Source organism: Aquarana catesbeiana, linkage group LG02 (genome assembly GCF_042186555.1).
Source record: "Aquarana catesbeiana isolate 2022-GZ linkage group LG02, ASM4218655v1, whole genome shotgun sequence".
Taxonomy (NCBI): Eukaryota; Metazoa; Chordata; class Amphibia; order Anura; family Ranidae; genus Aquarana; species Aquarana catesbeiana.
The window spans coordinates 401719990-401747835 of NC_133325.1; the positions used below are offsets into that span (position 1 = coordinate 401719990).

At 41.7% G+C, this 27846-nt stretch overlaps 1 protein-coding gene across 1 annotated transcript; it reads right to left on the bottom strand.

Annotated features, from left to right (window-relative positions):
• Positions 1 to 1262: 1262 nt before the first annotated feature.
• PPIE (peptidylprolyl isomerase E) lies at positions 1263 to 25925 on the bottom strand. Its single transcript, XM_073615278.1, has 10 exons — positions 25815 to 25925; positions 25507 to 25605; positions 17269 to 17312; positions 16303 to 16329; positions 10711 to 10792; positions 10396 to 10496; positions 9709 to 9832; positions 4802 to 4987; positions 1698 to 1840; positions 1263 to 1548 (listed from the first exon to the last, which is right to left on the bottom strand). Exons 1-10 carry the CDS (start codon positions 25843 to 25845, stop codon positions 1480 to 1482), a joined length of 906 nt encoding a protein of 301 aa, XP_073471379.1. The 5' UTR covers positions 25846 to 25925; the 3' UTR covers positions 1263 to 1479.
• Positions 25926 to 27846: the final 1921 nt, after the last annotated feature.

Below are 27846 nucleotides of genomic sequence, written 5' to 3' on the forward strand. Positions count from 1 at the left end.
TTCTAGGATCTTAAAAAGACCCACCACATATACCTCCATGACACAGTATGGAAAATCTATACATCATCGCCTATATGGTCCAAAGGCATACCACTTTTCTATAAACTCTTCAATTATGGGAAGCAGACTTAGGTCAAATTTTCACACACTCGCAATGGCAAGCTGCCTTCAGAACAATATACAGGCATACCCCACTTTTAAGTACGCAATGGGGTTTATTTATTAAAGCTGGAAAGTGCAAAATCAAGCTCACTTCTGCATAGAAACCAATGAGCTTCCAGGTTTCATTACCAAAGCTTAATTGAACAAGCCAAGGTTAGAAGCTCATTGGTTTCTATGCAGAAGTGAGCCTGATTTTGCACTTTACAGCTTTAGTAAATAAACCCAATTGTGTACTTAAAAGTGGGGTATGCCTGTACAAAGCATCCAAATGTGTTAATCATTGGGTACTTTCCCAAAAAATAGCATTGAGGTGGTACCTTACACCAAACCAGATGTCCAAAATCTCCCAGACTAATTCCCCTTTGTGCTGGAGCGGTAATGGGAATATTATGCATGTACTCTGGTCTTGTAAGCATCTAACCAGATTTTGGCATAGTAGATTCCGACAAATCTCCTCCATCACTGGCATCTTCACTCTTCCAGATCCTGGGATGGCTCTGTTAAACCTGGGTATTGAGGCCTTCCCTCCATACTTCTACAGGTGATCACACATATATTTTTAGCAGCCAGATCACTAATAACGAGAAATCGGAAGTCCAATGTAGTGCCTAATATATCTAAAGCTCTGAAAGTCATACAATCTCACTATGTCTATGAATCTTTACTTGCCAACAATTGTGGCTCTAGGAAGAAATTTGATACACGATGGGAAGATCTTGAGGGTAAATGTATGATTTGAATACAAGATACTGCTGATAACTACATTATACAATAGTTACTTTTCCCTATCCAATTGATAACTTAAGATTGTTGATCTCAATATTACCTCTATTTTACGTCCATCATTCTTTTATTATACTTCTATTTTCCTTTTATATTATTTTATTCTTACTCCAAATTTTTCATTTTTTTTAATTCTAGTATCTGAGTACTACTATAACCGAAATATTTACTGTACATTTGTACTGTACATAAGACTGTCAGTTGTCTTGTGGAGGTTATTCCTTCTTATCTGTACCCTTTATACAGTTTTATAATCAGTTTTATATTGTAAAAACTTCTTAACAATATACGAAAAGAAAAAAAACAAAAACACAGTCTTATCTGAAAGTAGTACAGTCTTTAATGGTGTAGCCACCCTTTATTTTATAAAAAATAAATCAACACACCAAGTTACAAAACAATATTTATTTATGCATAGAAAATGTACAAAAATCACCAGTGGGGAGATAAAGCCTTCTTGACATGATGTTGGTCAAGTCCCAAACAGATGGGTCACATCAGCCTCATTTAGCCGTAGCTCCTTTTTAAACAATGTCATACATATTCTCCACAATCTGAAATAATGACTTTCTGTTTAGGTTTTCCATCTTTGCTTCCTTGTGCCTTTTAAATGACAAATCCATAACACAAGCATTAGTAGATTCAACCATAAACATAGCATTTTATCTTGGAAGATTCACCTATTTCAAAGTAAAAAAGATAAGAAAAAAAATCTGTTACAAAATATACATTATAAAAGCACCAATATTCACCTCAATCTGACGCACCACATCAATTCCTTCCATCACTTCTCCAAACACTACATGTTTCCCATCAAGCCAATCCGTCTTGTCACATGTGATGTAGAATTGGGATCCATTTGTATTGGGACCAGAATTTGCCATAGAAAGCAAACCTAAAAAATAAATAAATGAAATAAAAAAACAAGACTAAAATAGAGCCAATTAAACCTTATTGTTTTTTTTTTTTTAATAATAAACATGTTATACTTACCTGCTCTGTGTAATGGTTTTGCACAGAGCAGCCCTGAACCTCCTCTTCTGGGGTCCCTTGCTGGCATTCCTGGCTCCACCTTTTCTGCGAGTGCCCCCAAAGGAAGCCGCTTCCAATGGGAACTTGTGCAAGCTTGATCCCCAGCCGTGCTGCCTGCATCTATATGAATGGCTACAGACAATGATTCCTGCTGTTATCAATCTGCCCATTTAGGAGGGAGAGAGCATCTGTTCTCGGAAACAGCGCTGGATTGAGATCGGGCTCAGGTAATTATAAATAAGTGTTATGGGGGAATCATCTGCACAGAAGGTTTTTTATGCTAATGAATAATATGCAGCTGTCCCTTTAAAGCAGAGTTCCACACAAAAATGGAACTTCCGCTTTTCAGAACCCTCTCCCCTCCAGTGTCCCATTTGGCTCCTTTCAGGGGGGAAGGGGGTGCAGATACCTGTATAATACAGGTATTTACACCCACTTCTGGGCATAGACTCCCGCGGGAGCTACGCCACTTCCCGCCCCACCTGCTGTCTGCTGGGAGACACACGGGTCCCAGAGACAGCAGGGACCATTCGGATTGCGCAGCGCGACTCGCGCATGCGCAGATGGTGACCAGGAAGTGAAGTCGCAAGGCTTCCCTTACTGATTCCCTTACTGAAGATGGCGGCGGCAGCATCTGAGGGGCAGATCGGCTTTGGGTGCCGACATCGTGGGCGCCCTGGACAGGTAAGTGTCCATATTTTAAAAGTCAGCAGCTGCAGTATTTGTAGCTGCTGACTTTAAAAAAAAAAAAAATTTGGCGGACCTCCGCTTTAAGTAAACAAATCACCTATAGCAAAATAAAACAAAAAGTGTGGTGCTTGCAATCTTTCCTATGTAACACAAAGTGGTAGATAACAAACATATACGAAAAGTGATATAAATGTGATATTACTCTCACTATGTAAGAAAATAAAAATATGACCAACAATAAATGCAAAACATGCAGTTGCTGTACACAAAGTGCTACAACTCATGAAATGGGTCCATGAAAAATACAGCGCTTGCAATAATCAATGTAATGTAATGTAAACAGTCCAATAAATTATAATATGAAAATCTTAAAAGTGCTCTGTGCTCTAAACAGTCCAAAAAAAGTGCTGAAGTGCTTAAAAAAACATGGTGTGCCGTGTGTCACACTCACCATATGAAATGAAATCCGTTATACCCCACACCAGTTGTATGCTTGTCTGACCCCCAGACTGAAAAGCTGTGGGTCCATTTCTTTTGGTGAGTGGGGCTACAAGAGGGGAGTGTGACACACGGCATAATGTGCTAGCATGCATCGCATACTAGTACATTATGGGAAACTTGCCTGCAAACAAAGCCCTCCATGGATGTGTTGTCACTGCTGGTCGTCACTCACTCATGACCGCATGATGTCACTCCCACGCATGTGCGCGGGAGCTGCCAGTTACAGCACAGGGCTCTGAAGGACTGGCATGGGTGCCCATTCCTTCAGAGTGCATGCGCCGATTACTTCATCGGCTGCATATACAGTAAATATCTCCTAAACGGTGCAGGTTTAGGAGATATTTACAGTACCTTATTATAGGCTTACCTATAGGTACAATTAATCGATGGGAGTTTACAACCAATTTAAGGCTTAAAGTGGTTCTAACACCTAATGTTTTTTCACCTTAATGCATGCTATGCATTAAGGTGAAAAACCTTCTGTGCTGCAGCTCCCCTCAGACTTCCCTTTATCTTACCTGAGCCAGATCCGATCCAGCAATGTGCACGAGAGCAGCGGCTCCAGCCGCTACCTCCCTCCTCATTGAGCAGATTGATAGCAGCGGAAGCCATGGGCTCCCGCTGCTGTTAATCAAAGGGGGGGCGGGGCCAAGTTCTGCTGTCTGTGTCAATAGATGCAGCAGCAGGGCTCTAAAGCGAGCTAGCATCTGGTGCCCCCATTGAAAGTGGCTTCAGCAGGGGACCCCAGAAGTAGGGTCCAGAAGAGGATCAGGGTTTCTCTGTGCAAAACCATTGCACAGAACAGGTAAGTATAACAGGTTTGTTTTTTAAACCGAGGCTAATTAGGCTCCTTTCACATGGGCGGATAGAATTCAGCTTTTAGCTGCGGATATATGAAGTTGTTTACTGAACCTAAACTCACAAAATGCTTTGCCATGGCCCCATTCACACACATTAGCGACGGTTTCCTTACATGGGGTTTTGTGCGGTTAGAAAAAAGAAATATGACTGCGTCCAGGACCGATTTAGCACAGCCATCTCCACATAACCGCAGGTAATAACAGTGAACTATTTTTCCTGCGGATAGCAGCGGCAACGAGGAAAGAAAAACGGGAAGCACATCAGAAATGGCAAGAATGTTCCGCCGCAGCTAAAAACAGTCGCACATAAACGCTGCTAATCGCAATGTACAACTGCAAGTGATCACTGTGCCCAGAGTCTTGGAATCTCAAAATAAAACAAAACTAGCTTTCAACAGAAGCAGAACAGCCGCTTGTGTGAAATAGGCCTTAATGTCATTTTAGGAACCACTTTAGGAAGAATGTTAAAAAAAAATTGCAAAAAATGATCAGTAAACAATTGACTGAGAAATGCTCACACAGTCAGGCACTTAGATTGTCCCAGCCAATTCCACATCCTTCCCATTTAACATGCACAGTACAATGTAGGATTTCCTTTGTATTTTTTGGAAACAATGCGGCGCAAGCTAAAATTCAAATTCACTTTTCATACAATACAAACCATTTCTACTTCTTTTCACAAAAATCGAGGTAATTACTCTTTTACTTTGCAAGCTAGTTAGGACTTTAAATAAGTAAACTGCAAGCTGCTGTTGGTAAGTAAGCTTACATACCTGGTCCTGTGTGTTTCAAAATAAAGTTCTCATCATCAAACTTCCTTCCATAGATGGATTTCCCTCCTGTCCCATTGTGGTTTGTAAAGTCTCCTGCCTGACACATGAACTGTGGGATGACTCTGTGGAAGCTGCTTCCCTTGAAACCAAATCCTTTTTCATGAGTGCAGAGACAGCGGAAGTTTTCTGCATAGTAGAAAAATAATGTACCTGCTTAGTACAACAATAAAAATTCAATGTCACAAAGTTTTTAAAAAAGAACAAAAACATACCATCATTATGCACAAACCTAACTATACATATATTTGTATAGTACTTGTCAATAATTTCAAGGGCTCATGTGCACCTTCTCTAGAAACCCAAAGATTTTGTTCTAAATAATAAAAATAATAATAAAAAAAAAAAAATCGAATTGGTTATAGGTTAGGGGACACCTTTTGAAGCAGGAAACAAAAAAAGTGTTTGCACATACTGAATGTATTCTATCATGTTACACATGAATTGTCTGTGCCTTTGCCTTTAGAAAATCTTGCCCCCATCTTACTCTGCAGCTAGGGCATGCTCTAAAGTGTTTTTCCCACCCTTCTTCATGCTTAGTCTGCATTCTCCACGTGTGCTGTATTCTGATGGGAGCTAGACATGCCATGATTTTTTTTACCTATCTGATGCTCATCTGTTACGATCTACACAAGTTTTGGATTAAAGCTTTCTACGATCTACGGGATGTCATTTGAATCGAGTCACTGTCTGCCAATCTACTGAGATTGAAAGTTAAAAGGGATTGTAAACCCTCAAGGTTTTTCACCTTAATGCATTAAGAGCCGCTGTCTCAGGTCCTCATTAGATAGATTGATAGCAGCAAGAGGCATTGGCTCTTACTGCGGTCAATCAAATCCAGTGACACGAGGGGGGGCAAGTCCTGTTGTCTATTTCAATAGATGCAGCAGCATGACTCGGGAGTGAGCCCACATGAGTGCCCCCATGGAAAGAGTCTCTCTGTGGGGGCACTCAAGAAGAGGAGCCAGGAGTGCCACTGAGGGACCCCAGAAGGAGGAGGATCGGGGCCACTCTGTGAAAAACCCTTGCACAGAGCAGGCAAGTATGACATATTTATATAAATATATATTACACACACACACACACACCAAACACACCTTTACAACCCCTTTAAGGTATCTCACCACAACTGGAAGCAGAAAATATACAGTGTGTAGGGGTGGGGTCTACAAGACTAAGCATTTGCTGCCCAAAAAATGACAACAAGTCAATTGAAATTACAGCTGGATTTGTCCCGTTATTGAGATGAAGGATTAAACTTCGAGTTCCTAACAAGTGTAATTCTGCTTGCAGTATCAATTAATGTTTAAAGCTATACAGCTTATTTTCCTGTTTTTATTATCCTGTTACCTTCTCTTCTAGTCACCCTTCTTATGGTAGAATATATCTCTTACACTACAATAAATTATATCCTAAAAATCAGGGATGTGTACTACTTCAATTATAAATTCAGGACTATCAACGGTATTCAATAAGGAATAGCACACCAAAAGGCAAGGATGCACCCAACCTTTGTTTGGTCCACTGCTGCTTCATTTAACAATGACAGGTCATGAGAACAATACACAGAATGCTATTGCAGATCTCTTGAAAATGCTAGCTGTATTGCTGGCCTTCTGTTTCAAACATGTTCTGAGTCAATAGGGGGTGAGAGTCACACTGTGTTGTCTCTTCATATTTAGAGAAGAGATGAGCTGTAAGAATACAGCACCAAAATGGTCTGTGAATGTCAGGAGGTGAAGGTTTTGGAGCAGTGCCCTGGATCTTATGTTCTGACTGAATGTCCCATATCAGGAGCTCTACCTTTAAACGTCTTCTGGGTCACAGACTGAGAAAGTATGAACACTGGAATATAAATACCACCAGCCAAGCACAGGAATCTAGATGAAAGGAGGGTCCCTAAGCACTATCACATGAGGAGTACATGCTCTGCTGCTTCTAATTGGGAATGAAATTCTAAAAATGCATTATTTGTAACAATATTGAGAAGGAATCACTGTTATTAGACTACAGACACCATGTGATATATACAGCATATTTATTTTGTGAGTAATAAACAAAACTGAACAAAAACCACCGCAAGCCATAGCCCCACAAAGACCTTTTTTTTTTGCACAGAGTATAAAATCACCAATGAATACCCTTTCCCATTAAAATCCCATATTCCCAGTATGCTCAGAGTGTTCCTTTGCAAACATTTTCGACAAGGATTGCCAATAAATTCATTTACCCTCTGTTCAACTAAGGTGAAGCAAGTTGATGTAAATACAGTATGTATAATATATTACACACACATAAAACACAGTAACCCAGTACAATCAATACATTCAAACCTACAAAAATATAATTCCTATTAAGTTAGACCATAGGTCTACCTTGTGCATAACAAAAAACATAATATTGGTTAAACTTTCACAACTGGGTCTATGTGGTTATAATTCTGTGTCATTCCATTACATTAAGTGTAAGTATATCTAGTTTCATAGAGTGCTGCAACATCAAATACTGAACAGTGAAATATTATACATTCAAAGGAACACTGCTCCTTACAATCATTTCAATAGCCCATACAGGTTCCAGGGCTGACTTTCAAACAGCAGTGGAGCGGATATTGATATTACCCAATGATGGTCTCCACATAACAGATGACTCCAGAGTAATCCGTAATGCCTGGTGTACACTAAGTTTTTTTTTCATTCAACCTAGAGGGCTGAAAGAAAAAAAAAACAACTGACAGATTGCTGTACTAACACAAGTGATGTTAGTACAGCAATCTCCCCCGCTGAGCTATTTTGTTCTGACAAGGTTACTGCTCCTACAGAACACACATTGATCAGCACTCTCAGCCATTGGCTGCAAGAGCTGATCAGATGCTGGTTTTTCGGCAAGCCCATATAAAAGGCCATCGTCAGACGGGCTTCTGTCAGACAGGCTGTAATCAAGGGCTGAATGTCGGCCGGTTTACATGTGTACCAGCTTTTACCATGAACATTAGCAAATACAGATAGACATTCTGAAGGGGTAAGTTCCACTGGATATTCTCAGTTGTGGAAGACAGTGTTTCAGCAATCCCCATAGAAGCAAAAAACAAACAAATAATCTTCTTTTACTGTGGATAACACCCTTCTCCTTTATCACAAGGATCCAGAAGTGTATTGTATACACAGATGGTTACCAGAGATGGGATATCCAGGAAATAATATTTGTACTCCTCCACACAACCACTTCTAAGGGTTTTCATAATGTTTGAACACCAGGAATCCACAAGTCTATTTTGAGGTTGCAACCCTCATGTACACAAATCTTCTATAGAATTGATTTCACCAACTTTTTTTCTTCTTACTAACTGCACCGCACACTTCACAACTGTTGGAATCTATAGACTGGAACTTTTGATGTGGAAGACTGTTACTGCTGTTAGGTTTTGAGCTTCCTTAGTTGCTATGACCATCATATTATATGAATACGTTTTTAGATCTCAAATTCCATGTACAGGGGAAAAGGTCAGAAAAGAAGTTTCTCAACCCTATTCCGGACCACAAACCAAGCTTCAGTGTTCCTTTATCATCACTTCTGGATGCCAAAATCAATTTATGTGACATACAATAAAACAACTTGTTTAATATCCAGGAATAAGGTCAACATGTTCCCAAATACATGGAACATAGTTGCATGGCATCGTCGTCAAATGTCCATAAGATGAACCGAACTCCTCACATGCACTAGTTCCAATAGCGTCGCCAGTTGAACGCAGACAGTTTCTAAATGTAGCCCCACAAACTATCCCCCCCCCCAGACACTTACCCGAGTCCTATATCGATCCAGGGCTGTACCCAGCTGCAAGTCTTCTTCTTCCCTCTTTCTGCTTTCACAGGCTTCACTGAGAGCAGCAGAAGCCATAGGTACAAACGAATGAGTGCCCCTACAGCAGCCGGCTTGGTGAGGGGGCACTCATAAAAAGGAGAGCGCGCTGGTGGAGGATGCTAAACAAGAGGTAAAGGACTGCCCTGAGCAATATAATTTTAATTAAAAGAAAAAAAAAAAAAAAAGGACATTTGAACCACTTTAAGTAATACCCGATATGCCTTTTTGGGGGTCACAGTGGATGTACACAATTGTCACCCCTGAAAGTCTGGTGAGTTTTCTTTTATGTTACTGACTGCTTTGCCATATTTAGTTGTGCGACTGAATCCTTGCTACACAGCCATCATTGGATTTTAATTACAGGTTAAATCTATTGGTGCACCCCAAAACTGCCATAACAGCTTTGGTTGGTGCTGGTCTTTTCACCACACCATTACCATATTTTTATTATAGCCACTGGTTTCTCATTGCACAGAGCAAAGGTTTTACAAAAGGGAACAATGTCTAATGTCGGGAATTGTGTGTTATGCCCCGTACACATGGTCGGATTTTCCGACGGAAAATGTGTGATAGGACCTTGTTGTCGGAAATTCCGACCGTGTGTGGGCTCCATCACACATTTTCCATCGGATTTTCCGACACACAAAGTTTGAGAGCTGGATATAAAATTTTCCGACAACAAAATCCGTTGTCGGAAATTCCGATCCTGTGTACACAAATCCGACGGACAAAGTGCCATGCATGCTCAGAATAAATAAAGAGATGAAAGCTATTGGCCACTGCCCCGTTTATAGTCCCGACGTACGTGTTTTACGTCACCGCGTTCAGAACGATCGGATTTTCTGACAACTTTGTGTGACCGTGTGTATGCAAGACAAGTTTGAGCCAACATCCGTCGGAAAAAATCCTAGGATTTTGTTGTCGGAATGTCCGATCAATGTCCGACCGTGTGTATGGGGCATAAGGCATCTCATTCAGGAGCTTACCTACTGTCATTGGAACAACATCAGCACGAAGCAGAAATCTAACACGCCCAGCAGGCTTGTTTCCGATTTTGATGTCCATGTAAACTTGAGGATTGGCTCTAACCTTTTTAGCGGGTGGCTCTCCCTATAGAAAAATAAATTGTGTAAAAGTAGCACATTCAAAATTTTTAATTTACAGCAACGCATATTACATTTAAGTATTAAAAGATTTAAGGAGAACATTTTATAAATCCAAACAAATGCTGAAAAAAGTAAACACTTTTGAAGGTAACCTTCAGTAAAAACCTCACCAATTAATCAGTGGATCCAGAGATATGGAAAGTTGAAGAAGCTGCAAATCTTGACTTGCCCTATAAACAGTTTTCCTGCAATATCCCCCACACATGCCCCGGTTCAGTGAGGTAGTCGTTCACATTACTACGCAATGGGAGGCTTGGTGGAAAGTGGGGGTGGAGCCAAGCTCTACTTACAGAAAAAATAAATATATAATTGCGGCTCTCTAGATTGGAGGATCTATTGATGTCATCATTATATGTAGTTTTCACCGAAGGTAAGTTTTGCATTTTATTTCCCTGTATTCCAAGTTAAAATTGTTCTGGTTTGTGAACTAAAATTTGGAGGAAATAATTTAAATAAAACTAAAATCATAAAACGTATTAATCTCCAACTGTGATGTTAAAGTGTTACCTCCTGTTCTGTTGGTTTGGGTGCTTCTGTCCCCTCAGCCGCTTCATTCTCTTGTAGCGTTTTTCCAGAAAATTTCTTGAGCCAGTCATCATCAGACCACACTAACATCAATTTAAAGAACACAGCTGAAGAAAGTTGTTGCAAAGCAGAGGCTGATTTGTACAAATAAAAATACAGGGCAAAAAACAAAAAAAAAAACCCAAAAACACACACACACAGATGTGCTGCCAACATGTGCGCACCTGCATTTTACAAATGTTTGCTTCTAGTACAGGTTATAAAATTAAAATATGACACACATCCACACAAACTAACCTGCTTTAGAAGAACCTTCCTTTAATCGCATGGGTTTTGCCAAATTTACTCGTATTGTTCTTCCAAATAATTCTGATTCAGTCTATAAAATAAAAGTCAGCATTAACAAACTAAATTGATATATAGTATAAAGATACTGTATTTTGCAGCCACTGATTACCTTTATAAATACATATGAACTTTTCACTTGAAATGGCTCTAACTGCCTCCTATAGAGATGCTTTGCTTAATGTATCCACTTATAATACACATACACATGCACACAGCACCATCTAGAGGCTAAGGCAGGTATTTAACCTTAATTAGGCTGGCCATACACTGGCAGATTCAGATGATTCAAACAGTTGGTTGTCCAGCTGGCTTGATTTTTGTTAAAAGACAAGCCAAACGTTATCAAACAGCTTCTGCAGTGGATTAGCTACAGACACTGTGTGGGTATTCTGACAGCCAACACTAGCAGCTATCAGAATGCATTAGCACAGCAGGGGAGGATTTGTCCACCCATGCAATTTTTTTTTTAATATTATTTTTATTGAGGTTTTTCAGTAGACAAAACAATACAAAGGTGGCGACAATACAGTTAAGGTTGCCATAAGTTAGGCCATGCAGGGCTGCATAAAAAAAAAAAAAAAAAAAAAAAAAAAAAACCTATAACCAAAGTTAGGTGTTCTAGAAAACAGAGTCCTACTATCTACAAAATATAAAGTAGCCCATCACGTCCCACCCCCACCCCTCCACCCTCCACCCTCAACTTCGTTTCCCTATCCACTTTTTAGCCCTGGGGGGCTGGGTGAGTGAAGAGATATATAGGTGTACATTTTCCAGTATCATAAGAATCTGAAGATCTCTCGAGCCCTCCAAAACTAAGAGCACCATGTCAGAAAGATTTTATAACAGGCAGCATCTCACACCAATAAGAGATAAAAGGATACCAAAGATGCTAGAGGTCCAACTGGCTAATCTGGGTTAACACACAGCTTGACTATCTGTAACATACAATCCCCAATATATCAATGCTATACTGCAGAGTATCACCCAACAGTGGAGGAAGAATCCAACCAAGCCTGCCAAACCTTACTGAATTTCTTTTAACATGCCGGGATATATATGGGGCCTTATAGAATGGGATCATGGAGTTAACCAGGCCCCTCAAAAAGAACACAGTGGGGGCAGGTTTCTTTCACTGAAGAAGAATGGCCTTAGGTGCATAAAACAGTGAAACATTAAGTAGGGTTCTATGAGCATTGGATTGGACTATAGCCTCCACCATGCCAAGAAGACATACTGAGATCGGGGGGGGGCGCGGGGACCTGTTCCCACTTCCAAGAGATCCCTCCACGGCGAGATCACTTGGAATTTCGACCCCCCTCCTCCTTACCCCGCCGCTGGGCCTTTCAGAAAGCGCAGCGTGCTTCACGCATGCGCAGTAGGGAACTTACAGTCAATGGTGGTGGCAGCACCCAAGAGCTGAAGAAAACATTTTCTCGGGTGCCGACATCGCTGGATTCCAGGACAGGCAAGTGTGCTAATATTAAAAGTCAGCAGCTACAGTATGTGCAGCTGCTGACTTTTAATTTTTTCCTGGGGTGGGGGGGGGGGCAGAACTCCACTTTAACTTTTTTTTGCTTTGAATCAGGTAGTTTTTTTTAAAACATATTTAGCTAAACACAATATAGCCGATTTATAAATTCGTCATCAGTAGCAAAATAATGTGTATGCAGACATGCTCAAGGTTTGCAAACATTGTTTTTCATTTAAACAGACATCAAAACACTTATGCCCTGTACACACGATCGGACATTGATCGGACATTCCGACAACAAAATCCATGGATTTTTTCCAACGGATGTTGGCTCAAACTTGTCTTGCATACACACGGTCGCACAAAGTTGTCAGAAAATCTGATCGTTCTGAACGCGGTGACGTAAAACACGTACGTCGGGACTATAAACGGGGCAGTAGCCAATAGCTTTCGTCTCTTAATTTCGTCGGAATTGTCAGCACACGGTCACAATTTACGCAAACATATTTTGTTGTCAGAAAATTTTATCTCCTGCTCTCAAACTTTGTGTGTCAGAAATTTAGATGGAAAAAGTCAGATGGAGCCCACACACAGTCAGAATTTCCGACAACAAGCTCCGATCGCACATATTCCGTCGGAAAGTCCGACCGTGTGTACAGGGCATTCTAGTCGGCAAATTACATACAATAACAATACAAGTGTAAGTGTCGATGCAGGTGACCTGCATTCTGTTCCTGTTTGCCATACAGCTTTCAAAATGCATAGCAGTTGTAATCTGCAGCGGGTGTCAATGTTGTGGTAACGACACCCCAAACGCAGGTCATAATCGCAATGCATTTGCCTGCACCTGATTGCATGGTACAGAAGTACCATGCAATCTGGTTGCAGTGTGTTTTTAAAGTAGTGCATGGTCTAGTGCAATTCAGCCCATTCAAGATGAATGAGATCAAAGCGTACTTCATGCGAATCGCACAGGAATGTGCAGCGAGTACCTGTGCAATTCCTGGTGTGAACTAGCCCTTAGGATGGTTAGTTTCAACCACATCACCAAGTGCGCGACCACTACTATATCTCATCAGTCACTGAGTATCTAAACTAGATTAGTCACCTAGGGTACAGAAAAAAATGATAACTGTAGAAGCCTGTGGATAATTCACAGAGGTGGAGCAAGCTCCAGAGTATATAACCAGCTGTGGTGCTTCCGGGCAATGAAAAGTAGTCTTGTCACTGCAATATGGCTAGGGGGTATAAACATTACCTCATCTTAAGAACCCAGAAGCCATAGAACAGGATCTTGGGGTATAATAACAAATATGGATGATATTGTATTAATAACATCATTCTAATATCTAGTTAACTTAGGACATCTCTAAAACATATATATTCAATTTCTTACATGTCTGTTACATTTGGGGCACAGGGGGGAATCTTTTCTACCCCATCTGCACAATTGAGCTGGGGTACTATATGCTCTATGCAAAAGAAATAAGTGGGATAGTTTCTGAGTAGGATAAAGAAATGAGGGGTATAGATGTCAAAACCGCCTCCCACCTCTCTCCAACAGCCAGCTCCCATTTCCCTTTGCAAGTTAAATGGACAGTATCCTGGGTAAGAGTCAAAAGGTTAGTAAATATAGGAAAAAGCATACCCTTTCTTACTGGTTTCAGACATTATTTCATGGATCACATGTGGCTCCTCTAAAATTAAGGTGAAAAGGAGAGCTTGGGCTTGAAGCACATGGCGCAGCTGTAAATGTCCAAAAAACTGTTGTCTTGGGGTATTGAGCTCTGGTAAGGTAATAAAGGACTTTAACAGGTTCAAGGAATAGAACTAAGAAATGAAATGAATACCCACAGCCTGCCAGGAATCTCCTGCAGTTTAGATAATTTCACATAAGTAAGGTAAGCATTGACCCACAGGCTTGCTTTTAAATATTTCCAGAGAATATTTAATAGAGACAGTGTGACAGATGCTGTCAATTCTGTATCTGAGAAAAGTTAACCTACCTATAGAGGCCCACCCCATAAAATGCTGGAGTTGGGTACCTGATAAGTAGATCCTAGAGTTCAGGACTGCCAAACCCACCTGGTCTTTCCCATACTGTAACATAATGAAGTTAATTCTAGCATATTGTCTTTTCCAGATAAGCCCCCTAAATTGGGTATCTATACGGGTGAAACTTCTTTAGCTCTAGTTACCATTTCTGAATAGCACTCCAGCTTGTGTTGTTGCCTGTTGATTGCCTGACACATTATAAAAAGCGTTCACGTTCAGACAACTGACAGGCAGCAACTATCATACCTATGGCCTTTCCAACAAAAGCTGGAGCATCAGACTCAAACATACATGTATAGGGAAATCCTGGAAAAAAAAAAAAAGGTTCCTTTATGAAAATAAACATGGTACATTTGTGGATGTATCACAACTAGTCCTTCCACTGCCTGACTAGCTTTTTTTCCACTATGCACTAGATTTTGTAACACCCTAGATCAGCCATTCTAAATCAGGGTTCTGTGGAAACCTAGTATACCTCCGAGGCTGGTTAGTGGTTTCTTGAGCTGCGGCTGACCTCCTATCTGGTAGTCCCGTTCATAGTTCCAGATCCAACGCTACTTATCAAAGCCACCAGCATGACTGCAAGGGTGTCTTTTCTGGCCACCCATGTAAGTGTGGCATTCTTACCACTTACCACCACCACCAATGAAGAGGGCTTTTGCCCAATAACGCAGATGGACTAATCTTACGAGGGGTTCCCCGAGACCTGAAACTTATTTCAAGAGTTTCTCTGGGGTAAAAAGGTTGAGAAAAGCTGCTCAAAAACAGTATTAAAAACAAAAAAAAAAAAAACTTAAAAATGCAACACAAAAAAAAAATAAAAAAAATATAATGTAAAGTTTTCATTAATTTGAATATCAAATTTAAAAATACATTTTTGAATAAACATTACTTAGAGAACACAACAGCCTAAGTATACAGATATGTTGTTAGGTGTAATTTGTCTAGTTTAACTTGCTGCTGGAGCCATTTTTTATCTGGTGCTAAAATTTGCATTTTGTACATAAAAAAAAAAAAAAAAAAAACACAACACACAAAATCCCAAAACATTACATATTTTTTGAAAGTAAAGGATCAACAGAATTCAATATTAATAATTGAAATTTTTTATGTCACACAATATTTGTGCATTTATCAAGCCTATATTTTCAGTAAAAAATACACAATGGGTTGTGATTGTCTGTCAAGGTGATGACAACTTGGTCATTGTGCTGGGAGAATGCAGTGAACATGCTCTCCGCACAAAAACCTTTCCTTACTGTAACGGCCATTCTCAACCAGTGCTCCATTAAACCCTAGGGCTTCTCCACAGGTTGCTTGAGCTGTGGCCGATTAACCTCCCATTTTGTGGTGCCTTCACAGGATCAAAGCACTTTTAGTTGTCTTAGGTTGCATTCTCCTACCACCATAAGGGGCATTCTTTCTGTTAACCATTGATGTAAGGGGCATTTTTGCTATTGACCCCCTAATGAACTGGTTTTAGTAAGGGTTCTCTGGGACCTGAAAACAGTTGAGAAAAGCTGCCGAATAGGTTATTTTGTTTGCTGTGCCCCTCTTGGAAGATTTCTATTTACTTTCTGTCCTGGAGATGCAGCAGTGAATAAGAGAAAATTCCTTCAAATTGAATGAAACTTAGGAGGTTTGTCCCCATTGAATTTCATATCCTGCTTTGGTGACAACTCAGAATATTTGATTTCCCCCCACTTTCGATCTGGGCACCAATTGTCACCAAGACTAATAGAGGGGTGAACCTCCCCAGTGGGAACACAGACTGCAGTCAAAACTCGACACATTATCTGTGCCTTTACATACACTTTAGGTTCTATTCAAATGACAATCCATGATCAGACATCCCTCGCGTGATACCGATTCAAATTGTAAATGCTACAACAAATGGTTCCACAGTGCAGCCGATAGAAAAATATTTTGTTAAGCGCTCTGGATTTATTCAGCACAATTCCTAAAGCTACAATCAGTGCTACCTAAACCACTAATATAGCAAAAGTAGTCCATACCATGTTATCAATAGCTGCGGCAGCATCCTGCAATATATATAAAAAAGTTAAATCAATAACCATTAAGTGCAAAAAGTACAAAAATATGATCAAGAACCCAATAACTAGATCTTATCCCCCCCATACATGTACTAAAATTCAGTACTTATTCATCTTGCATGTTAAAGCAGGAGTCCGGCGACCAATCTTTTTTTTTTTTTTTTTTAGGTCATTGAGACACTTTGCTAATCCCAAAATAATACTCACAGTTTGGGTGTAATATTTCCGCCTCTGTCTGTTTTCGTACTGAAGAATAACTTAAAAAATTTGAGGCTGGCTGTTTCCATCTTGCTTGTGGGCATGTGAAGCCCACAAGCATTGATTTCCTGTTCCTGTTTCCAATGCTGTTCATTCACAGCTTGTTCACGCGCATGATCATTGTTTCCGTACTGAATCTTGGGAAGCCTGACACTAAGCTCCCAGGAGACAGTGCGGTGCCGGGGAAAGGCAATAAACACGCCTACTGCCATGGGAGGAGAGACAGGAAGTGCCATAATAAAGTACAATATAAAGGTAATTACAGCGATAAAAAAAAAATTCGTGTGGCATTTGAACATCTATGCAATTAACTGAAGGGGGTAAGATTAAGTTAAAAATTTGAGTGGAACCCCGCTTTAAGGTGCTATGTTTTTCTTAGGGTTACTGACACTTGCAGTATACAATAATAATGTACAAATTGCAGTGCCCCCACAAGTCTATTAACAATCATAAAGTTACACAACATACTGTGTACACATGTGCTAAGCTTTTACATGTGAAGCTTCAAAAGCACAAGCAAAAAGTTTAAAAGTACATGTACAGTATATATAAAATACTTGCTCAAAACTGACAGTGCCGGTGAAACATGCAGTGATTTTGATTGGTTGCCCCACCCAGAAATCATCAGTAGCTATCAAAGTAGGTAAATAAAATAAGATGCCCACTGACCTCTGGAAGCTCAAACTCCACAAAAGCAAATCCTCTGTGCTTCTCTAAACAGAAAAAAAGGTAATAAAAGAATAGTTTTAGGTTTTTTTTGAAGCATATAAAGGACCTATTGTACATCTGGCTTGAGGCACTACACTACAGACCTGTTCACACCAGAACGCAGTGCGGGAGACCAACATTCCATGCGCATTTCCCACACAGCGTTTAAAACACACTGCACTAGCGTTCTGCAGGGGGTGTCTATGCAATGCTAATGACACCCCAAATTCAGGTCACAAATGCAGTGCATTTGCCTGCACCAGATCGCATGGTACATAAGTACCATGTGATTCAGTTGCAGTGCGTTCTGTTAAAGTAGTGCATGCACTAATTTTGGTGCAGTGCGATTTCAGCCCATTCAAATATATAGGCTGAAAATGCACTGCACTCAAATCGCACATAACACGGCATGTTCCTGTGCAACTCCTGGTGTGAACCGGCCCTAAGTAAAATAGCAGTTAGAAACCAGTAACCACTGTTTGGTAGCAGTAGTACCATATTATGTTATGAAGCAAATTAGGTTGATTTATTAAAAGACATATAGTCTGTGCATTGCAAGTGCAGTTGCTTTAGATTTGAGCGAAACATGCAAGGAAAAGAAATAAATTTTAAAAATGCATTTTTTCTTGCACATGATTAGATTAAGGATGAGCTCCAGCCTGTTCGCACACCCCACGTGCAGAGCCCGACAGGAAGTCGGCACCGGGGAGCGCTAATCATAGGCAGTGAGACATTGTCCTGATGCGCGGCTGCAGAGATCGGGAAATGTCTCACTGCCTGTGATTAGCGCAGCGCCGTGCCGACTTCCTGGCGGGCTCTGCACGTGGGCTGTGCGAACACGCCGGAGCTCATCCTTAGATTAGATGATAGGAATCATCAGAGCTTCCCTTCAGATCTAGCGCAAAGGCACTTGCAGTGCACAGACTATTTGCCTTTAGTAAATCAACCCCAATGTGTTACATGAGAGGCAAGATAACCATGTTGCAGAAACTCACAATTTTCAAATGTATTCATACATTGCTGACTATGTAGCAATTCTGCAGTTTTTTTTATATATCCTATTTAAATCTCTAAGGCTGGGTTCACACTATGTGTGGGCGCAGAGCATAGCAAATGGTGTTGCGGCTGCGGGGCACAGAAGGGGGTGCGGCCCTGTTCACCATTTCAGGTCTGAATTTTTGCGTGAATTTGAACCTGAAACTGAGCCAAAGACACACAAACCCTTCTGCTGTGTGCTCTGCAACCGCCCTCGGAGATGTGTGAACCGGCTCCATTGAGAGCCAGTCACTCTCCCCTGTCATACGAATTTGATGCGGAGAAAAACCACATCCAATTCGCAGTAGTGTGAACCCACCCTAAAACAAATTCAGAGAGCTGTTTGATGTAGGGAGTTCCCTATACTACAAATTAATATTTTTGCAATGTTTGCTTTAGGCCTCTTGAACACTGAATAAGATCCTGAGTATAAACATCAGTAAATTATTATGTCTGAGAAAGATCCTGAGTAAAATGTCCTCTAAAGACCTTGCGTATACACACATATAGGCACATAAATGTGCCTATGCATATACATGTGATCCTTCTTCAACCTCTTCCAGTTGCTAGTGTTGCAATATATATATATGTGTATGTGCATAAATTACGGCATGCAAACATTCTATTTATATTTTACAGCTCTGATCTTTACACAGTTGTGTGCATTGTTCCATAGACAACAATGCATCTATACTCAGATGATCAGTAAAAAATTTTTTTAACTCCCATGTGCAAGAGGCCTCATACTGTAAAACAGATCCAAATAACGACAAACTCAGTGAAACCGACTTGTAGAATATATTTTGTAAACTTTGCTGTAAATGTGTAGTAAGCATCCCATACAGTAAACATGAAAAAGAGTAAGAGCATATCCCTATAATTAATATTATGATTAGCAACACACAGAGGCTTTATCTGTATACTCATGTGTACTGTCAAAATGTACAAATTAAAATGCCCACAGCTGTATATGTGCACTTGCAAGTGCATAGACAATTTGCCTTTAGTAAATCAACCCCAATATTTCAGCTCTTACATACACTGAAATCTAGGATCCGTTTTTAGATTAGCCTTTATGGGTGAAATTTGCTGGTTGTTGTCTACTGTTTAACTGCCACTGGTTTATTTTACAAGGTTTGAAGAGTTGTCATTAGAAATTTGATCCTAAAACTAATTTTCTACATACTAAATGATCTATGCTTTATGGCGGGGGTAGGTAACCTTAGGACTCCAGCTGTGCTAAAACTACAAATCCCGTCATGCCTGTCTCTGGTAGTCATGCCTGCGGATTTCAAAATCTTGCAATGCCTCATAGGATTAGTTAGTTTCACAAGAGCTGAAGTGCTGAGGTTCCCCTGTTCTATAGTATATGTATATAACATTTTAAAGCAGAATTAACCGCTTCAGCCCCAGAAGATTTTATCCCCTTCCTGACCAGAGCATTTTTTGCGATTCGGCACAGCGTCGCTTTAACTGACAATTGTGTGATCGTGCGACATTGCACCCAAACAAAATTGACGTCTTTTTTTTCCCACAAATAGAGCTTTCTTTTGGTGGTATTTGATCACCTCTGCGGTTTTTATTTTTGGCGCTATAAACAAAAAAAGAGCGATTTTGAAAAAAAGACGCAATATTTTTTACTTTTGCTATAATAAATATCCCCCAAAAATATATAAAAAAATTTTTTTTTTCTCAGTTTAGGCCAATATGTATTCTTCTACATATTTTTGGTAAAAAAAAAAAAAAAAAAAAAAAAAATCGCAATAAGCGTATATTGATTGGTTTGCGCAAAAGTTATAGCATCTACAAAATAGGGGATAGTTTTATGGCATTTTTATTATGTGTTTTTTTTAATTTTATTAGTAATGGCGGCGATCTGCGATTTTTATTGGGACTGCGACATTACGGCGGACACATCAGACACTATTTTGGGACCATTGTCATTTATACAGCGATCAGTGCTATAAAAAATGCACTGATTACTGTATAAATGACACTGACAGGGAAGGGGTTAACCACAAGGGGTCCGAAGAAGGGATTAAGTGTGTCCTAGGGAGTGATTCTAACTGTGGGGGGATGGACTTCAACTCACATGACAGCGATCACTGCTCCCGATAACAGGAAGCAGTGATCTCTGTCATGTCACAAGGCAGAATGGAGAAATGCCTTGTTTACATAGGCACTTCCCAATTCTGCGGCTCCGTGACATGAACACTGGGAGACCGGCAGACATCGAGCCCACCGGTCCCGCGGGCACGGTCACGCTGTACGTGCCTGCTAGCCCCAGCTTCTAAAGGGGACGTACAGGTACGCCCATTTGCCCACCGCTGCCATTGTGCCGATGTACATCGGCGTGCGGCGGTCGGCAAGTGGTTAAAGTGATTGTAAAGTTGTTGTTTTTTTTTTTTTCTTAAAAATAACAAACGTTATACTTATCTGTTCTGTGAAATGGTTTTGTACAGAGCAGCCCAGATCCTCCCCTTCTCTTGTCCCTTTTCGGCTCTCCTGGCCCCTCCCTCCTGAAGAGTTCCCCCACAACAAGCAGCTTGCTATGGCGCACCCAAGCCGAACCGCAGCTGTGTGTGTCCATTTAGACATGGAGCCCTGACTAGGCCCCGTGCCTTCTCCCTCCTCATTGGCTCACTGATTGACAGCAGTGGGAGCCAAAGGCGCTCCGCTGTGATCTCAGCCAATGAGCAGGAGGGTCCCGGGCAGCTGAGTTGCTCGTGCAACATTTCTGGATAGAGATGGGCTCAGGTAAGTATTAGGGGGGCTGCTACACACAGAAGGTTTTTTATCTTAATGCATTGAATGCATTGGGATAGAAAACCTTCTGCCTTCACAATCACTTTAAAGTTTGGCTGTTAGTAAACTCCTTGAGGGCAGGGACTGAGGTGAACGTACAACAAATATGTAAAGCGCTGTGTAAATTGACGGCGATATACAAGTACCTGTATTAAATAAATAAAATAAACTGCGAGCAGGCAGACGCTTTATTGCATAAGAGGTATGCAATGTCTTTTTTTCAATAAAATACAACCACCTGCATGCTCGCAGTGTTCTCTGGCGTTTTGTGATCCAATGGTGCAACCATTTGTGGTTGGGAATCTTCTTTTCTTTCCAGGTCACAGCTCATGCATTTCTTTTTCAATTATATTTCTCGCACAATTTTCACATGATCGATTAGAAATTTGCTTGTTTTTCAAAAAGTTTCCATCATGCTCGAACACTCAAATTTGATGGCTGCACAAAAACTGGACGTTGCTGCGGCCCACTAATGGTAACAAATTCTAATGAAAATTAGTTACAATTACAAATGAAAATTTGTTCGGAATGCGACCTATGTATGGCTGGGCATTAGTTTTGCTCCTCTTTAAAGTATATGTAAAGCTTAATGATGAGTGGTTAGAATCCCCGTAAAGTTTCTTTTGCGCTGTGTGTCCCCACTGAAATTATTCATGCTTGGGATATCCATATTTTGGCCTTATCATGGGAACAGGAGATGAGAGGAATCTTCCAATGGTCAAACTTTGTTGACAACCATATAAGAGGGGATAAGGCCTCAGTTTGGAAAGACCTCATGTCATTTCTGCTGTGTTTCTGGAGGGAAAGGGAAAGGTTTCTGCTGATACACAGGCAAAAAAAAAATCTAAACACAGCTCTTACATTCAAAAACATGGGCAAAAGCCTACAGGCTGGGGATGGGGAGGGAAAGCGTGCTGTGTCACCTGTGCCATCTTTCCTTTCACATTAAAGTGGGACTCTAGTCAGAAAATGAAGTCCTGCTAGATGACTTCAGGCTGACTACTTCTGCAGGTATAGCTATGTAAAACTATGTGCCTATGCTGTTTAAGATCCAATAATACACTGTCTCACCCTGCTCTGCACATGCTCAGTTGCTCTCCATTTTTTGGCACTGACGAGTTTGTAGAGGCCGATCTGCTGACAGCCTAATGCCCCTTTCACATGGGCTTTTCGATCGGGTCTGTCTGTCAGTTTTTCAAGCGGACATGGTCGGATGCTACATGCACCTATATGGAGCGGCGTATGTCAGCGGAGACATGTCCGCTGACATGCACCTATATGGAGCGGCGTATGTCAGCGGAGACATGTCCGCTGACATGCACCTATATGGAGCGGCGTATGTCAGCGGAGACATGTCTGTGAAATCCAGATGGAGGGAAACCCCATATTCCATCCGTCTGGAGGATCAGATGAAAATGGACAGGTGGTCTGTTTTCATCCACTCTCCATAGAGGACAGCGGGGCTTTGACAGGTCCATCTCAGCACAGTGAGTGGAGACGGACCTGTCATCCGCCTGTTCAGCGGATCGATCCCTGCTGAGCAAAGTGGAGTCCGTGTAAAAGGGGCCTTAAAGAGGAATTAAACCCTTCTACCCTTAAAAGCCAAGGAAGCTGCTTCCGTTTGATTAAGGAACTGTCTGTGCCCTATAAACTACATCAGATACACAACATATGCATTGCTGTGTTCCAGAAGCAGCGCAAGGGTTTCTTATGTGCCGTCAGGAAAAAAAAAATCGAGTCTGGCTGAGCTCTTCTCAAAGACATTCACAGGAAGCCTTGTTTTTTTTCTAATCAAAGAAAACAAGGCGTCTGCAGATCGGCTGAGGTAGAGAGGCTGTTGGATGATCTCCCACATCAGCCAATCAGAGGAAGGCTGATATTCATTCATAAAAATACAAGGCTTCCTGTGAATGGCAGAGAAGCGCTCATCTGGAGTCGATTTTGTTCCAGCAGCAGGCGGGAAGTCCCTGCACTGCTTCCTGAACACAGCAGATTTCAAAGGTTGAGTACTTGGGAACGTACAGTATAAGGTGCAAGTCATGTACTGGGCAATGTTTCCCTGGTTGAGGACAGTGTAGCAGTTTTATAAAAGCTGCCATGTTTAAGCACTTCCTGTCTAGTCAATAGCATATTGACATCCGGGAAGTGGTTCTGTTATCCTGACTGGGCATCATATGACGTCCAGTAGGATAACATGCGGCGCGCACCCGTGGGGGGCGTGCAGCATGGCGATCGTGAGTGCGGCGTGTCAGTCTGACATGTTGCATCTCCGATCGTGATAAGAAGCCTTTGTCAGAGACCAATCACAGCTGATCATAGCGTGAACCAGAAAGTGCCGGTAAACGTCATTCCTCGGTTTGCGTTGACAGGGAGAGCCGATCGGCGGCTCTCCCTGTCAGAGTGCGGGGTCTGTGCTGATAATCAGCACATTGAGCCCCCTCAGATGTGCCAATCACATGCCAATAAGTACCCAGCAGTGTCCCCATAATAAAAGACTGTCAGTGCCCACCACAGTGCCAATCAGAGCCCACCACAGTGCCAATCAGTGCCCAGCAGTAACACCTGTCAGTAACACATCAGTACCGCCTGTCAGTGCCTATCACAGCCGCCTGTCAGTGCCCATCAATTCTACATATCAGTGCCGCCTCATCAAGTATTAAAATATAGTATACACCATGTCTGCCTCCTCCTACCCTGACGCGTTGCGTCACACCACGTGACTTTCTCAAAGGGATTCCTTTGAGAAAGTCACGTGGTGTGACGCAACGCGTCAGAGTAGGAGGAGCCAGGTGCCGACGCTTCTTGGGTACGGCCGAACCCAGAAGCCTTCTGTTTTTATACTGTTTGCTGTGGATTTATATGTAAGTTACTACGTGTTTTGCAATAAACTATACTTGGAATATTACACTATGGAGGCTATTTCTTTCTCCCCCACTATCATCCTGGGGCCATTGTGAGTGGCGGTGGTTGCTGCAGAGAGTCGGAGCCACGGACATCCTTTCCAGGGAAGGGGGATTGCCTGAGGAGATCCATCCCCTATACAGAGCACCATCCATCTGGGCATTTTTGCTTGATTCGGCCCACTGGGGGCCGCTACTGCAGGTGAGAGGCTGGGGGAAACAATTTGTCTCGCATCAGAACAAGAGTGGAAGAACTTGTCACATGTCACAAGTCACCTTTAATTGCACCTTTAAATAGACTTTCCTTTTTGGAGATTATAAGTCACATTGCATGTAACAGCGCTTCTGGGGATTTTATCGCACAATTGTCACTTTATATGTATAATATTGTCTATATGGGGATGCTGTTTTTTTAGTCGCATCTTCAGTTGCACAACTGCATTGTTGCTATTTTGCACATTGTGTCACTTTGATTGTTGTTCATTAATAGCAACAGGAGTTGCGTTTTGCAAGGAGCACTGTAATATATGTTTATGAGCACGAGGAATCTTACTGCAATAATTTGATGCACCAATTTTTGATAGTACAACTGTTTGGATTTATGGCTAATTTATGAATTATTATATCCATAGTTGTATTTTTAGCTGCACACATGCACTTTATGGTAATTCTTCACATTGTGTCACCGTTTATATTTTGGGTTTGAACAATTGCAACAGGAGTTGTATTTTGCACGAAGCACTTTAATATATTTTGTATGTGTTTGAGTATGAAGAATCACAATATCTGGATACACTGGTCATCATAGGATAATACTATTATATATGCACACTGCACTTGGAAGAGGATGTCATATTTATTTTTTTATTGTTGAAGCACTGTGTGGTCTTTGCATATTTGGAATTGGTACACTAGGATAGATTAGCGCCACATATATACTATATTTAAATACTTGTTTGGCAGAGGTGTGTGAGTACACTGATCTATGTTGGCAGCTTCTCATCTGGTACTATTTTTTATTTTTATTTTATGAGGGTGTGGTTTTGCGCATTAGTTCCTATATTTCATTTAATTAGTGCCGCCTCATCAGTGCCCATCAGTGAAGGGGAAAACAAAATTTTAGGACGGAAACTGAGAAAAACTTTTTTTTTTTCAAAAATTTTGGTATTTTTTAGTTTGTTTAGCAAAAAATTAAAACCCCAGAGGTGATCAAATACCACCAAAAGAAAGCTCTATTTGTGTGAAGAAAATGATAAAAATTTAGCTTGGGTACAGTGTAGCATGCCCGTGCAATTGTCATTCAAAGTGCAACAGCGCTGAAAGCTGAAAATTGTCCTGGGCAGGAAGGGGGAAAGTGCCTGGTATTGAAGTGGTTAATACTACTTTAATTCTATGTCCTCACAATTCAACCCATGGTGTTCCATACTTTGTCAGAGCCAGCCAGAATAGGAGCCCTAACCTGTCTCATAGTCCAGAGGGATCTGTATGTCTGTGATGTCTCCAAAGGGGATGAAGGCTGCATGCAGGATCTTTTCATCCACCTCCTCAGCCAGTCCTCCTGGAAATGACAGGAAAGGAAACAGCAATGAATGATCCCCCTCCTCCCATACAGAACATGGACTGACACAACACGTCCTCAGCTTCCACATTACTTCATGCAGTCACTCAACTCCTAGGCAGTCCATAGCTCACACCCTGCCAGCCGGCTCACACACCAAGCTAGGCTGATAAACACGTATATCAATCATAAGAACAAATGCCACTAACCAACATATAACACCCGCTTGGTGGCCGCCATATTGCCTGCGATGTGTTACCTTTACCCTCTGACCTCCCAGCAGCGGTACGTCACGAGGTGCAGAATGTTGGCGAACACTAGAGGGAAACACTGAGAGCCGCTCTACAGGCTCCATGTTTCCGGAGACTCCCCCTCAGCACTGTGCATATTGGAGCGATAGTAAGGCAAGTGACAATCCGGACAAAACACAAGCACTCAAAAATATGGAGCTGTACACAATAATGCTAGCAGGCAGAGTTTTTTTTTTCCAGAATTGACGTGTATATAACTCTTGTTCTACCAACAACTTGTCTGCATGTATTTTGTTTTTTGTTTATCCTCATAGGCACACTTCAATACTGTAGACTTTCACCCCCTTCCTGCCCAGGCCAATTTTCAGCGCCATTGCATTGTGAATGACAATTGCGCAGTCATGCAACACTGTATCCAAACTAAATTTTTATAATGTTGGTCCCCACAAATAGAGCTTTCTTTTGGTGGTAATTTGATCACCACTGGGTTTTTTATTTGTTTGCGCTCCAAATAAAAAAAAAAAATAAGAACGGAAATTTTGAAAAAAGTTTTTCTTCGTTTCTGTTACAAAATTTTGTAAATAAGTATGTTTTCTCCTTCACTGATGAGCACTGATGAGGCAGTACTGATTGGCACTGATAGGCGACACTGATAGATGATACTGATAGCATAGTTGCCAACATTGTAAAAAAAAAATGTGGGACACTTTTGTGGCTGTAGGCGGAGCCACACAATAATTAGGGGGTGGGGCATTCATTTGTAGGCGTGGCTTAGGAAAAATATACAAGTGTCTGGTGTGCGAAGCGCGCCGCGGCGAAAAATTGGCATGGTTTACGCGACATAGTGGGCGTCGCTTAAATGGGCGTGGCTCACGAGGGAGCTCCTGCTTCGCCGCCCACCCTCGCCCCGCCTACCTACCGTCCCGCTGCCAGTCTGATATGGAAAGGGGCGGGGGGTAGGCGGGGCGAGACGGAGCGGGGCTCTTTACCAGGATTGGAGATGCAATGTGTCAGACTCACATATCACACCACCGAGCGCTAGCGGCTTATCCTGCTGGAAGTCATATGACGTCCAGTCAGGATAACTTAACCACTTTGCGGCTATCATTTTGTTACATGGTGGGCGGGAAGTGGTTAAAATACTCCTATCTATGCTGGATCTTTCCGCTAGGAGAAAAATCCAGCGTAGAGAAGGTACATTTATGGGCGTATGCATTCAGAAGTGCTTGCGTATAAATTCAGTTTATTTTAATACTCCTCTATTGTAGCCACTTGATTAAAGCGGTTGTAAACCACACTTGGTCATTTTTACCTACAGGTAAGTAAGGCTTACCTGTAGGTAAAATGAATATCTCCTAAATGTGCACCGTTTAGGAGATATTCACCCTGCATGCAGCCAGTGACATCACTGGCGCCAATGCGCTCTGAGGGTCCGGCGTACCTTGCTGGAACTTCAGAGCATCGTGCCGGAACCAAGGGCTCCCGCACATGCGCGGTAGTGACGTCATCGCGGCTCCGGGCCAATCAGATAGCCAGAGTGCGCAAACCCCTTAAGAAAGACTGGGGAAACATGTCAGCCGTCTCAGTGGTGACAGTACGGCGCTGGAGGTCTTCAGTCCTAGGTGTGTATTTCACAGTGTCGGCCTGTCCATAAGGGGCGCCGCCCCCCTAATCTACACGCAGGGCGCCAAACGCATCTATTTTAATGGGGTTTTTATTTGCGCACATGAATAGAGCCTGAGGCTCTAATTGGCTTCAAAATAGGGTGGGCTTCCTAATTGTCCTCCCAGCCAATCAGAAAACAAGTCATGAGACCCCCTATTGGCCAGGGAGTCTTAGGACTCCCTGGCCAAAGGGGTCTCAGAACCAGCTTCACGTTCGGCCGGGGGGAGAAGAAACGGACCTGACTCTTTCCTCGGCAAGCTGAAGCGAGGGGCAGCAGTACTACCCCGGATCCTCGTCATCTGCCTCCTAAGGTAAGGTTTCTGAT

Coding starts and splice junctions, on each gene's coding strand:
- PPIE (XM_073615278.1), bottom strand. CDS start 25,845: ATGGCGGCCACCAAGCGGGTGTTATATGTTG. Junction 17,313..25,506: donor CCCTCTGGACTATGAGACAG/GTTAGGGCTCCT, acceptor TTTTCTGTTTAG/AGAAGCACAGAGGATTTGCT. Junction 1,549..1,697: donor ATGTGGTGCGTCAGATTGAG/GTGAATATTGGT, acceptor GTCATTTAAAAG/GCACAAGGAAGCAAAGATGG.